Source organism: Branchiostoma floridae, chromosome 1 (genome assembly GCF_000003815.2).
Source record: "Branchiostoma floridae strain S238N-H82 chromosome 1, Bfl_VNyyK, whole genome shotgun sequence".
In the NCBI taxonomy this organism is placed as follows: Eukaryota; Metazoa; Chordata; class Leptocardii; order Amphioxiformes; family Branchiostomatidae; genus Branchiostoma; species Branchiostoma floridae.
Window position 1 is genome coordinate 8771589 of NC_049979.1, and position 11538 is coordinate 8783126.

Here is an 11538-nt window from a genome sequence, read left to right on the forward strand (position 1 = left end):
AGGGAGATTCAGCAACTGATGGCGAAATCTGGTCCTATACCGTCCTAAACGCCCGTCAATCAAAGTTCTCCGTCACAGGAAAGACTCGAGAGGAACGTAAGGCATACTCTCCAAGCAGAGGTTGAGTCGCGTAGATATAGTAGTAGTCGGAAAAGGAGCGCCGGTGTAATTTTTCCGACTACTACTACTAGTATATCTACGCGACTCAACCTCTGCTTGGAGAGTACGCAAGGCACTGCTCTCCCGTGTTAGGCCCAATTCAGGGTTCGACCGGGTAGCGTTCGGAAACGAAAAATATAACAAAACACACTGAACGTAACAAAATTAGTCAGAAGCATAATTTGTGTACAGTATATTCCTGGGTTATTTTTCGTTTTCACAAACATACCGGTCGGGCCCCGTTTCGGAAATGGGACCTAAACCTTAGCATGGTTTGGCCTGCACTGACAGCGCGTTCAATAGTGACTGTACGTGGAATAAAAACAAAATGAGACATTCTCAGAACTTTCATATACACATATCTATATGCATGGCAGCATGTTGTCTGGATCTGGCATAATCTATATCAAACTGGGTGTAATTTGCGCTCATATACACGAAGTGACATAGCAACTTTTATAAGTTTTTTTTTTCAATCTAGTATACATGTACTACATTGTTAATTTCAGACAATAGCAAAGAAGAAGGGCAGTTCTTACAGACGTCGCAAGTTGACGCTGTCACAACCAATTCGGAAGGAACTATCCAAGAAGAGCCGGAGTCTCCGTTGTCAGTACCGCCCGAGCCCTGGAGGAGAGTATTATGGGTTGTCGGGCTGCCTCTGACGTTACTGCTAGTGGGGACCGTGCCTGACTGCCGGAGGGACAAGTGGAAAAGTTGGTACCCTGTCAGCTTTGTCATGTCAGTCGCCTGGATAGGAGTCTTCACATACATCCTGGTCTGGATGGTCACTGTCATCGGTACGTAGACATCTGGCAAAACAACGACAGGTTTGATGAAACTCAAATTTTACAGTTGAATGAGTGAGAAAGTTTATCTTGTCACAACCATTTCAAAAAGAAAGAACAAAACCTTGACTTGGAAAGTTTGGTTTGGAATTCATTCTATATATCATCACTTTCTTGATCTCGAGGTCCATGGAAGACAACAAAAGCAAACAAAAACAAAACGGAAGTGTCAGGAATAAGCGAATAAGAGATTGGTCAAAAAGTTGGTTACAAGAGAACAACTATCAACATACGAGATACTAGTACTCTGGGAGCGAAGTGAGTGAACGTTAACATACAAACGTTTCCATAACTGTGTTCCGCCTGCAGGGTTCACGGCCGGTATCCCGGATACAGTGATGGGCCTGACGCTGGTCGCCATAGGAACCAGCGTGCCTGACGCCATGTCTAGTGTCCTGGTGTCAAAGGAAGGTACGTGAACACTTGATCGGAAACTTGCATTGGACTTCGTTTTTATTTTGAAGTTTGTGAACTAGTTCTACTGTTGTCTGCTTATCTATATTAGACGACTAGGCCAAACCGTTGCTTCCATATCAAAACGCCTTTTATGATTTATTACCAAAATGAAAAATGGAGGTATTGTTTTAGGTGTGTCTGTGTGCGTGTGTGTTTTCAGATATCTGCATAACTCAAGAAGGTCTGGGTGAATGATATTGATATCTGGATAAGTCTTGGGATGATTCTAAAGACTAACGTCAAATATGGGCGTTCAGGCAACTTTCTTTTGCAGTAAAACTTCTGGGTTTTGTTATCTTTGACCTGCTCCCGTTATGCTTACTTGTTTCATACTCTATCGGTTTGATAACTGAACATGTTACAGTACGCCTGATGTGTTTCTAGGATTGGGAGACATGGCGGTGTCCAACGCAGTCGGCAGTAACGTGTTCGACATCCTGGTGGGACTGGGCGTGCCGTGGTTCTTCAGGACGGTGGTGGTGCAAACAGACAGGTGAAGCGCATCGAGTCAATCATAGTCTTTCCCAAGTCTAGGTCTCACGGGCTACCATCCGATGTACATGCGGAAGCATTTCCTACCTAGAGCTCGAGCCACTACGCAAATTTTGACAAAACAAAATCCCTCCCGAGTCCCGAGGATAATCAAGTTTTTTTCTGTGCCTGATCTTAACTTCTACTCGCACCACAACAATCCTTTGATCGGCATGAGATTTTTCAATTTGTGGGTTGATTTGCTGTTTTTTCGTCCAACATACTGTTTTTAACTGAAAAGTTTGAATGGATTTTTTTATGATTTTCTTTTTGTGGGCTGCGTTTGGCTGAAGGGACAAGTGGTTAAATTTTGGAGCTTCTATGGATCTTAAAGAAATCTTGCAAGTTTGATAGTACAATTCCCATAGCAGTTTCCCGTCAAACTTTAAATTACAAGCAAATAAGTCATTCCGCGAAGATGACCAGTGGGACCAGGACTGGAAAAACCGATTCAGAGACAACCTTTTCCACTAGGACAGACTTTTCAAATATTCGTTTACGTTCTAATTTTGTGAGCCGATTTTAATCAAGACATCCCAATGAGATATTGTGTGCCGCGCCGATGGAATACTGCCAAATCCCACTAGATGTAGACCAATCCTTTTTCTCATTTTATAATGACAAACTACTTCGTTAGGTAGGTAGGTTTAGCGGGTGCCAGTTGAATATCGGATCCACAGAATGGACAGCGGACCGCAGGGTCCCCTGAATATGCGTTATACGACCTTTTTGGGTCAATGAAAAGACTGTAACCTCCACACAGAGAAATACAAGCCCCAATGCGAACCTTAATGATAGCGCTGGGGAGACGGATAGCTGGAAAAGGCTGCCGGGATGCATTAGTGTTATTAGTTAGGCTTCAAGCGAATCGATAACAAATAGGGTTTGCCAAGGCGCGGGGTCAGTGATCCAGGCGGTTCAGTGAGTAGCTGACATATATTTATGACGATATCTATAACGTTCTCTGTAGAACATCAAGGTGTTAAGCCGCGCCGTACCTGTGATGGTCTGTGTCATTAGCCGGTATCCAGACGTTTTGTTGCTCCCGAGCTAGAAGTTAAATCGCGTAGTGATAAAAAAAACAACCTTCTTGTATATATTGCTGCCCGAAATGCCACCGAGAGCTTGCATACTCGACCAACAAGCTAACTTCCTGCCGACTTTAAGTATCATGAAGTATAAGTATCGTAACGATGTCAATGTCTAATAATTTTGTGTTATTTGACTTCTGTATAAAAGTAACGATCCCCGTTCCTCCCCAACAGCGTGGTGCCCATCCAAAGCGGTGGCCTGGTGTACTCAGCTGTCACGCTGCTGTCCACCGTGCTGATCCTGCTGTTCACCATGTGGCTGAACCGCTGGCGGCTGGACAGGAAGCTGGGCGTGATCTGCAGCTGTCTGTACGCTGTCTTCATCACGCTGGCCACGCTGTACGAACTCAACGTGTTCGGAGACTTCAACCCGCCCACGTGCCCGGGAAGTTAGACACTGATGATTGACAAAGAACGTGGACGTGAACAAAGATTGTGGAAAATAGTAAAATTATGTCACTGCCATGTCAGACTGGCGTATGTTAGGAGTCTTTGTGGACCACTAACTTAAAGTGCCTTGTTAGTGTAAGCAGACCACTCGGCACCCTTGGTTGTGCCCGTAGCATTGCGACCAAACCGACTGTGTAATGCGACTTCTCCGTTGCTGTCATGACGAGGACTACGACTAGGCTATTCGAATCGAAACCCGTGATAAGCTTTCTGCGTTAAGCTGAAATGTAAATATATAGAATCACTGATTGCAGAAACGAAAATATGCAGATGTCAAAGTAAATAGAAAGTTATATTCAGTATTTAATAAAAAGCCAATTCTTTGTTTATTAAAGTATACTCCAGTAGATCTACTGTACGATTCTGTTCAAAATAACTTCTTGAAGGCCAATTTGCCAAATATCCCTTTAGTTCTAGAGATAGCAAAAACAAGACTGTAAAGTCGCGTCGTAGTATAGGACATGAAGAATTGAAAGATGGTAACCTTGAACTTTTCTGGTAGATACTACAGTAGGGCGTGGCCTCCATGGCAATCCCGGGACTCAGACAGGCGACACGGGTGGGTGCGTCACCCGATGGGGACAGGTCAGTGACAAAATACGTGACATGACAGGGACCAGAGACTTCCTTATTCTCTAAAGCAAAATGCCGGGTGTTAGAAAACGGGTCAGGTCAAGGACATTACACGATCTTCATATGGAACCTCTGCTTGAAGATTCAGTAGGAACTTCATATTCACTACGCAGACTCCATGGGCTTCCCTCGCCTACTGGTATTTCATTAAGATACTTTCCAAGTAGAGATGGGTGGGGAAAACTGTGACCATCTTCTCTTTAGATGCCCCGTTTCTTTTCGCACTCCCCACCAAGGTGCTTTCTGGTAGGTCGGTCATGCAGGAAAATATGGGACTGTCCAGTTCAGCAGCCTTGTTGTGTGTCTAATATTGAAAATATGCCACCACAATAGGCATGAACACATTTCACACTGTCATCATTTTTCTCACCTCAAAGTTGCAATTTCTGTGTCCGTCCAACCCATTGCCACATCATTCGTCATCTTCTGTGAGAAAATATGATTTCCACCAATATCATCTGTATTCATACCTTGGTTTATATCATCTACTGCCAAGCTTTGACCAGCCTAAACTCAACAGTATGAATCCCACGCATAGTCTAGACCGATATTTTCCATATTCTGCTGCCATGTCCAACATCTGTATTCGCCTCTTAGTTGAGCTATACATATATGATGCATGGCCATACATACATATATTGCTATACACAGATATATGATGTCAGAGGTTCAAAATTTAGTTGTTTTCCTCCCAGCATGTAGTAAACACTAGTCAATTAGAATCGCTGCGAAATATTTTGTCACGCTTCAAATATACTTGTTATTCTTTAGACTTTCATAAAAATGTTACTAAAACTTGCCACACTTTATTACTTCCTAGATAATCTAGATTTAGAGGAGGGACCAAGGGGGCTCCATCAAAACCTCCTTGGTAAGACCGAAAAATAATGTTCTTGTGTCACAACCTAGAGAAAATTCGCCAGGCCGAAATTCAAGCCTGCCGAAGGTAGTTGAGGAGTTACCAAAACAGCGGACAAGTAATTTTTGTCTCGGTCGTGTCAGAAGAACGCCAATTTCCTTTTGATCAATAGGAAGATGGTTCATAGAAATGAAGTGTATTCTCTGGGTCAGTAGGGATTTCATGTAGATGATGCTGGTCCCGCCCCTGTGGCGCAGCACAGTCGAGTCCGGGTGTACATGTATTGTCCCTCACCATGTGATTGGTCAGACCGCATGCGTCTGTTGGAGTGCCCACTTTTAATTAAATGAGAGGACGTCCCGGGGGCGTCTCTCCGCTGACAGCCCATTACCTACTTAGCAGTGGACGGGTCTTTCTGACACAGCGCGCCGATCTGGGGAGACGCTGAGGACGGAATACTGCTGGAAGCGCGAGCTGTCAGAGACAGTTTCCAAACACATCATCACGTTCCTGTCTGACAATGACGCTGGTCTTTGTGCTGGTCATCTGCAGTGCGGTCGCCTTGGAAACGTGGGGTATGCTATATTGTCGTTTTGTTTTGCATTATTAGCTATAAATGTTCTGTGTGCTCGGACACGACCACAAAAGTGGTGGTTCGGCAGTCCAAGACACCTGTGCTAACGAAAAATGATGGCGTGAAACATGAATTTCGGCATCACGGATCTCGCTGCATCTTTTGTGTCAGCCCCACCCTACTGGCCTAGTCACCGGCGGGCTCCCCGGGCGGATGTGGGGGCTGGCCGTGGGTTCGGTTCTCAGGCTGAACTTGAACTCCTGATGTGATGGAATGTCAACTGTCATGATCCCTTACCATGGTGTCTTTCCACTCAGGGAGGCATGTCGCTGTCTTTACTATCGATAAACATACGGCCGTCCACAGTAGCGCGCAAGTAAAGCGCGCTTTTGTATTTTGGAACAGCGACAAAACATAGACGATTATATCTTTGTCATGCAAAAGTTGTAACCGCAACAGGAAAAATACTCCTGGCAACTTCTGAAATAGGTTTCCTCGTTTTGAATTGGGAGGAACGGTATCACAGACGTTATGACAGAAAAACCTTCCAGTCTTTTCATGATCTTTGCAACATAACTCAGTACAGTGGCTAACGCTGGTGACCACAAAACTGAACAGATGGCCTGGCCTAGTAGAAGCTACTTAATCGCTCTTCGCTTTAGAGGCTTAGCATTTTAACAGCTCCATAACTCAGGGGATTGATGTAAGACCTCCCAGGTCAACCAGAGTAATATACAGCACCGTCACGGCGAAATCCGCCCCTCCCGGTGGAATAGGGCGAACGATCGGGGCACAAACGGTGAAACAACCAAGTTTATCAGCTTGTCAAGGGTTGAATTCTGTAGCGTCCAAACGTTACTTACATTTAATTTTCACTTATCTTTCTTATCATATGATCTCTTTTATTCTTATTTTTTTCGAGAAGGATATACAAAGGGAGCGCTCGATCGAACACTTTTCCAGTTAGGTGATGGAGATGTGATAAACAAGGGAGATCTGCAGCAGGGCATTGCAGAGGACAGGAAAATGAAACATGACAATAATTTCCCCGGAGTGTTGTGTGTATTCATAATTTTGTTCTGGTAGTAATCCCCTCTAATAAAGTCCCCGTTACCAAATGTCCCCTTGCTACAAACCGGCGGTACGGATGACGTTTACGGGGATCACGGAGCACAGTTGGAGCGCCGTGCTTTTAAAAGAATGATAATTTGGAGTCGTGTCAGATAGGCGGGCCGGCTATATAGACCGAAGTGATGGGAACGGGAAGGAGACAAAAAAAAGCGGAACGGAACACAAAGAAAGCTTTTGAATTCCCAATGAGGTTTTGATAAAACTTCAATGGAAATATCAGGAATAACTGACGATAGATGATAGCCATGTCGCGACATTTGTGAACAATATCAAAAGAAAACGACAATACGGAAATGCATGAGAGGAACGGCAATTCACGTCCATTCTCCAATCAGATCTTCAGGGGTGCGCGACGTCCTTACAAAATACGTTTAGTGATGTATATGCATACATCTCATAGTTTCAATCAATCTATAAAGGTCTTCATTCATTCACTATGAATCTATAATCCCAAAAGCATCATAATGAGGCGGGTAGAAAAGTGTCGGACGGAGGGGCGTGTCCCCTGGGAGGCTGACGGTAACACCCACTTTAAGGACTATCAATTAAACCTAGTGTTATTCAATGCACATTTTTCTCTACTTGTGTAATGCAGATCTGCAGATCTCCAAGCAGATGTTGGGAGTGAAAATCGTGACGTCGTCTGGCAGGATTTTTTTTACAGTCCGTAAAGAACAAAAAATGGCTTGGTATTCTAGCTCTAGTCCTCTCATCTGATCGCTTCCCTGTAGGATTTTGTATCAGAAAACCCAACCGGTTAGGAATCCCAACATCTGCTTGGGATTTAGATCTGGGCATTACTGTAAATGCATTTAAGTTCGCGGAGATTTAATTTCGCGGTAGCAGGTAAAATGACTTTTCGCGGTAACACCATAGACTGCAGTCTAATACCATAATAGAAAATAAAAACATTAATCCACCGCGAACATTTTAAACTGCGTTGTACATCAACGGTTCACACGATTTTCAGTCCACAACAAAGGTTTCATTTATTCGACTCCCACTGACTGATTGCCGACGCAATCTAGAAATTCCATCATCTTGGTTCTAATGACTGAAAAACCTTGACTTTTACACAAAACCGTAGCAACTATAAAAGGTAGCGAACGACAGCTATACGAGTATTAAAAATGATACAAGCGGCAGTCACATTGACCCTAAGCGTAACACTAAGACAATACACGGGTGTTCCTCACTTGGATTATCCACACTATCACGATTTTGTTTGTTTTTCCCCTCTTGAACTACGCAAACGACTAGAACTTTTAACGCATGATATTCACAATGTAAGACTAGTTAGAGTCCATCCACATGCTGTGAGCATTCACGCTGTGAGCTTCCTCCTTTCCCGTCGCGGTGGTTCTTACGACGCGGTTCCCGGCGAGGTCTCACAGGTGGCTCAGTACGGTCGTGGTCGCGGTGGCATGGCCGGAGGAACTCGCGCTGACCGACCCGGAGGACTCAAGCCACGTCCCGGGGGATAGCTGAAAGCTGCATTTATAGTAACCAGCAACATGCTACACACAGAGGCCTGTGACATTTCGGTGGGCGGGTATAGTATTAGTAGGGCGGGTGGGGGTTCATGGTGTAATAACGAGGACTGATTCATCCGCGCATTACAACTGACTTGGGGTCATTTTACAGGTCAGCCCCAATAATTACCTCATACAATGTGTCACCACTCTTCTAGTTGATGTATGGCTTCGGCAACACGTCTCAGCCGAGGGTGACAGGCACACAACTTGAAATATGCATGCACTTGTAGATAAGAGTTAAGTGAAATAAATCGATTTCGGGTTAAATGTGGACACTCCTGACGCATTGCCAAGTAAGAAGTAATTTTAGAAATAAGTGCCTTTCCAACGGTGCCCGTCTCCACTTCTTTAACCCATGGGCCACACAGCTAACACTGCAGCAGGGAACTAGTCAGTTGATATGTTCCCGTCTTGGTCTACAAAATATTCGTGTGCATTTCGGGTGGCATACCGAAAAGGCTGATCGTTAACATCAAAAGATATGAACCTACTTTGGTAACTACTTCATTGGATTTTATACGTACGCCCACAATTTGTTGGAGAACCACACACATACACGTCCTTGACATCTGATCCGAGAGACAAGACAATATGATACATAAACATGCGTGGGGACTAAAACACGTAACATGGGTAAATTGACGACAATATCTTCACATCCATCCCGGCCGTGCAGGGGCTCCCATTCCGATCCTGCAGAAATTCGAGTGGACGCCAGGGGTCATCACTTACGGGAACGACGACCGCACGGTGGAGGATGTGGACACGGCTGACGGCTGCGCAGTCCTGTGTCTGCAGGAGAGCACGTTCATCTGCAAGTCCTTCGACTTCAGGTGAGGCTAAACTGTTAACCGTATCTCTTCAACATGTCTTGCTGTGGCCTGTATTTATCCCGGTGTGGCAAATGTGCAATGAAGGTCTTCAATCAAAGTAATAAGTAACGGTTACGACTCCTTGATATTGCGCCAAATATCTCATTTGTTTCACATCTCTAATATTATAATACACTGTCACACAACCATCCTTTCCTTGCTGTGACTAAATACTACCATATAGAAGTCAAACTCTTATAAGACGTTGAACCCTTTAAGTAGATAAGTAGAAATTTAGTTAGAAAAGCCGTCATTTCGCTTTTCATTCATTTATACATCTCGATCATTTTCCTTCTCTGTAAGTATACACGGCTTGTATCACTGTTTTTGCTTTGTTTGCAGTTAGCTTTCGGTTATGATTTCACAGTGAAGAAAAATTCGCACAACTGTCATTGTGGCGGTCCTCTACTGAACTGCCCATCTGCACAACTTCAAGGATCATAAGATACTGCGGTACGCCACTGGGCTACAGGCCAACCCTAACTTGATTACCTGCTGGTAACCCTGGAACGGTTCTAAGAAAAACTACGTTAAGTCCGTATGCCAGGCTTTGGACTCTAAAAGCAGTCTTAAAACTTTAAGTACATCTCTGACATAGGTCTTGTTTTTGTCTCTGCAGGTCGAAGGAGAAAGTGTGCATGTTGAGCAAGGGGAACTCCTACACGGCTGGGGTGGGGCTGCGGCTGGCTGCTGGGGCGGACCTGTACGAGGTGCTGCCGGGTGAGACACAGACCGATTCCCTGGACCTTTTGTACATCGAATTCTCTTTGAAATCTTAGCACGCAGCATGGTGAAACTTAACTTTTCACAAAGTTTCAAGTGATGTTTGTTGTTACATGAACATTCTTTTTCTTCTTTCAACTTAATACATACATGTTACAAGATGTGTTATTAAAATAATCTGCAGAACGTATTTGAAGTTAAACGCCAATTCCTTTGGAGACCTTCACAGCTGGAATGTGGCGTGCACAAAAACTTCTATAAACCTGTGACATATATTACCAATTCACAGATTACATCCCGACCGAAGTTCCCACCACCACGGCAAGGCCCACAGCTGCTAAGCCCACAGACCCAACCACGCCTGAAGCTGAGGGGCAGGACGACCCAAACGCCGGCGGCCTGCAGGACCAGCCAAGCGCCGTGCCCGTCTCTACAAAACGGAATGGCGGCGAGGATAAGACTGATCAGGACAAGGAGACACAAGAAGACGGAGATATGTCCGACGGGAAGGCTAGACGGAAAGACCGCGAGGGTAGGAGGAAGAAGAAGCGGGGTAAAGAAAACGGTGAAGAGGACAACGGCGGGAAAAATGGAAGGCGCGGACGTAAGAGAGGCAGGCAGGGTAGGCGTAATGGGGAGAGAAAGAAGAATAGAAGAGGCAAGGGCAGAAATGGCGGCAACGGCAAACGACCATCCAAGAAGATGGACGTCGAAAACACAAACGACGTCACAAAGACAAGCTCACCGACGACTCCGAAAACAACCGTTCCTCCAAGGCAGACGACTCCAGATCCAGAACCCTACCACACCCCGTCCCCACTGGACAGTGACATTGACGCCACCGCGGTCGCCATGACGACGGAGATAGTGCCGTCTGACGGTGACCTGTCAGAGACTCCGAACTCTTTACGGGGTGAAGTTGACGATACCCCGGCTATGGGGGAGGGAAACACTGCTACTGCTGATGCCGGTACAGGAGACGAGCCAGGTGTAGCCGGCAACAATGCGGAAGGTCTGCCGTGAGCTTGTACCTTATCTGTAGCCTGTGCTAGGAAACTTTTTACTTATCGACATGGTGATAATTTCAAACGTTAAAAATATTTTGTTAATAGATTATGCCTTCCAGGCGGGGAAAACGAAAGAATACACTTACTTCTGTGTAACGGCCAAGAGCTGAGCTTGTTAAGGGAAGAAATTAAAGATAGACTTTCCTGCATCAAGTACTAGTACTCTACAAGAGGAAAAATCCAGCCTCTACGACTTATTAAAGACGTAGTAGTAGTAGAAGGGAGGAAAATACCTCCTCTGATATTACTAGTAATGTATTCTACTATGTATTGTGCAAAGTGTGCATGTAAAGTTGTACCACAATCTAGTAAAGAGATGTGACTACTCATTTGACTAGGTCTGTTTGGACTTGATTGACATTGATTTAATTACAAGCCTAAGTAGGACAGTTAAATTAACCAATTAACTTGCATTGGCCTACATGGCCGAGGTCATCGACAAATAAAGGAAAATTGTTCTTTTGTCAATACCTGCTAATAGGTGGGGACTCCACTTGCTGTGTATGGCTGAAATGTGATTTGACAAATTTGTATGCTCGAATTATCACTGGTTAATGACCTGGCCAAAATAAAGGATAGATGCCTTTTCCCACGCCCATAATTAAGTAA

At 44.7% G+C, this 11538-nt stretch overlaps 2 protein-coding genes across 2 annotated transcripts in view; both read left to right on the forward strand.

The window, feature by feature from the left end:
* Positions 1-4042, forward strand: part of LOC118425860 (sodium/potassium/calcium exchanger 3-like) — an 18076-nt gene extending 14034 nt beyond the window's left edge. Inside the window, exons 8-11 of the mRNA XM_035834989.1 lie at positions 641-959; positions 1317-1418; positions 1848-1956; positions 3260-4042. Coding sequence (XP_035690882.1) covers positions 641-959; positions 1317-1418; positions 1848-1956; positions 3260-3479 — 750 coding nt within the window. The 3' untranslated portion in view covers positions 3480-4042. The remainder of the gene's footprint in view (positions 1-640; positions 960-1316; positions 1419-1847; positions 1957-3259) is intronic.
* Positions 4043-5353: 1311 nt separating this feature from the next.
* Positions 5354-11390, forward strand: LOC118407926. The gene is made up of 4 exons (XM_035808537.1): positions 5354-5602; positions 8944-9100; positions 9759-9859; positions 10152-11390. Exons 1-4 carry the CDS (start codon positions 5548-5550, stop codon positions 10883-10885), a joined length of 1047 nt encoding a protein of 348 aa, XP_035664430.1. The 5' UTR covers positions 5354-5547; the 3' UTR covers positions 10886-11390.
* The last annotated feature ends 148 nt before the right edge of the window (positions 11391-11538 follow it).

Bases quoted from the DNA above. Each gene is read 5' to 3' on its own strand.
- LOC118407926 (XM_035808537.1), top strand. From the start codon at position 5,548: ATGACGCTGGTCTTTGTGCTGGTCATCTGCAGTGCGGTCGCCTTGGAA. The intron at 5,603-8,943 runs GTATGCTATATT...CCGGCCGTGCAG, and splicing joins GGTCGCCTTGGAAACGTGGG to GGGCTCCCATTCCGATCCTG. The intron at 9,860-10,151 runs GTGAGACACAGA...ACCAATTCACAG, and splicing joins CCTGTACGAGGTGCTGCCGG to ATTACATCCCGACCGAAGTT.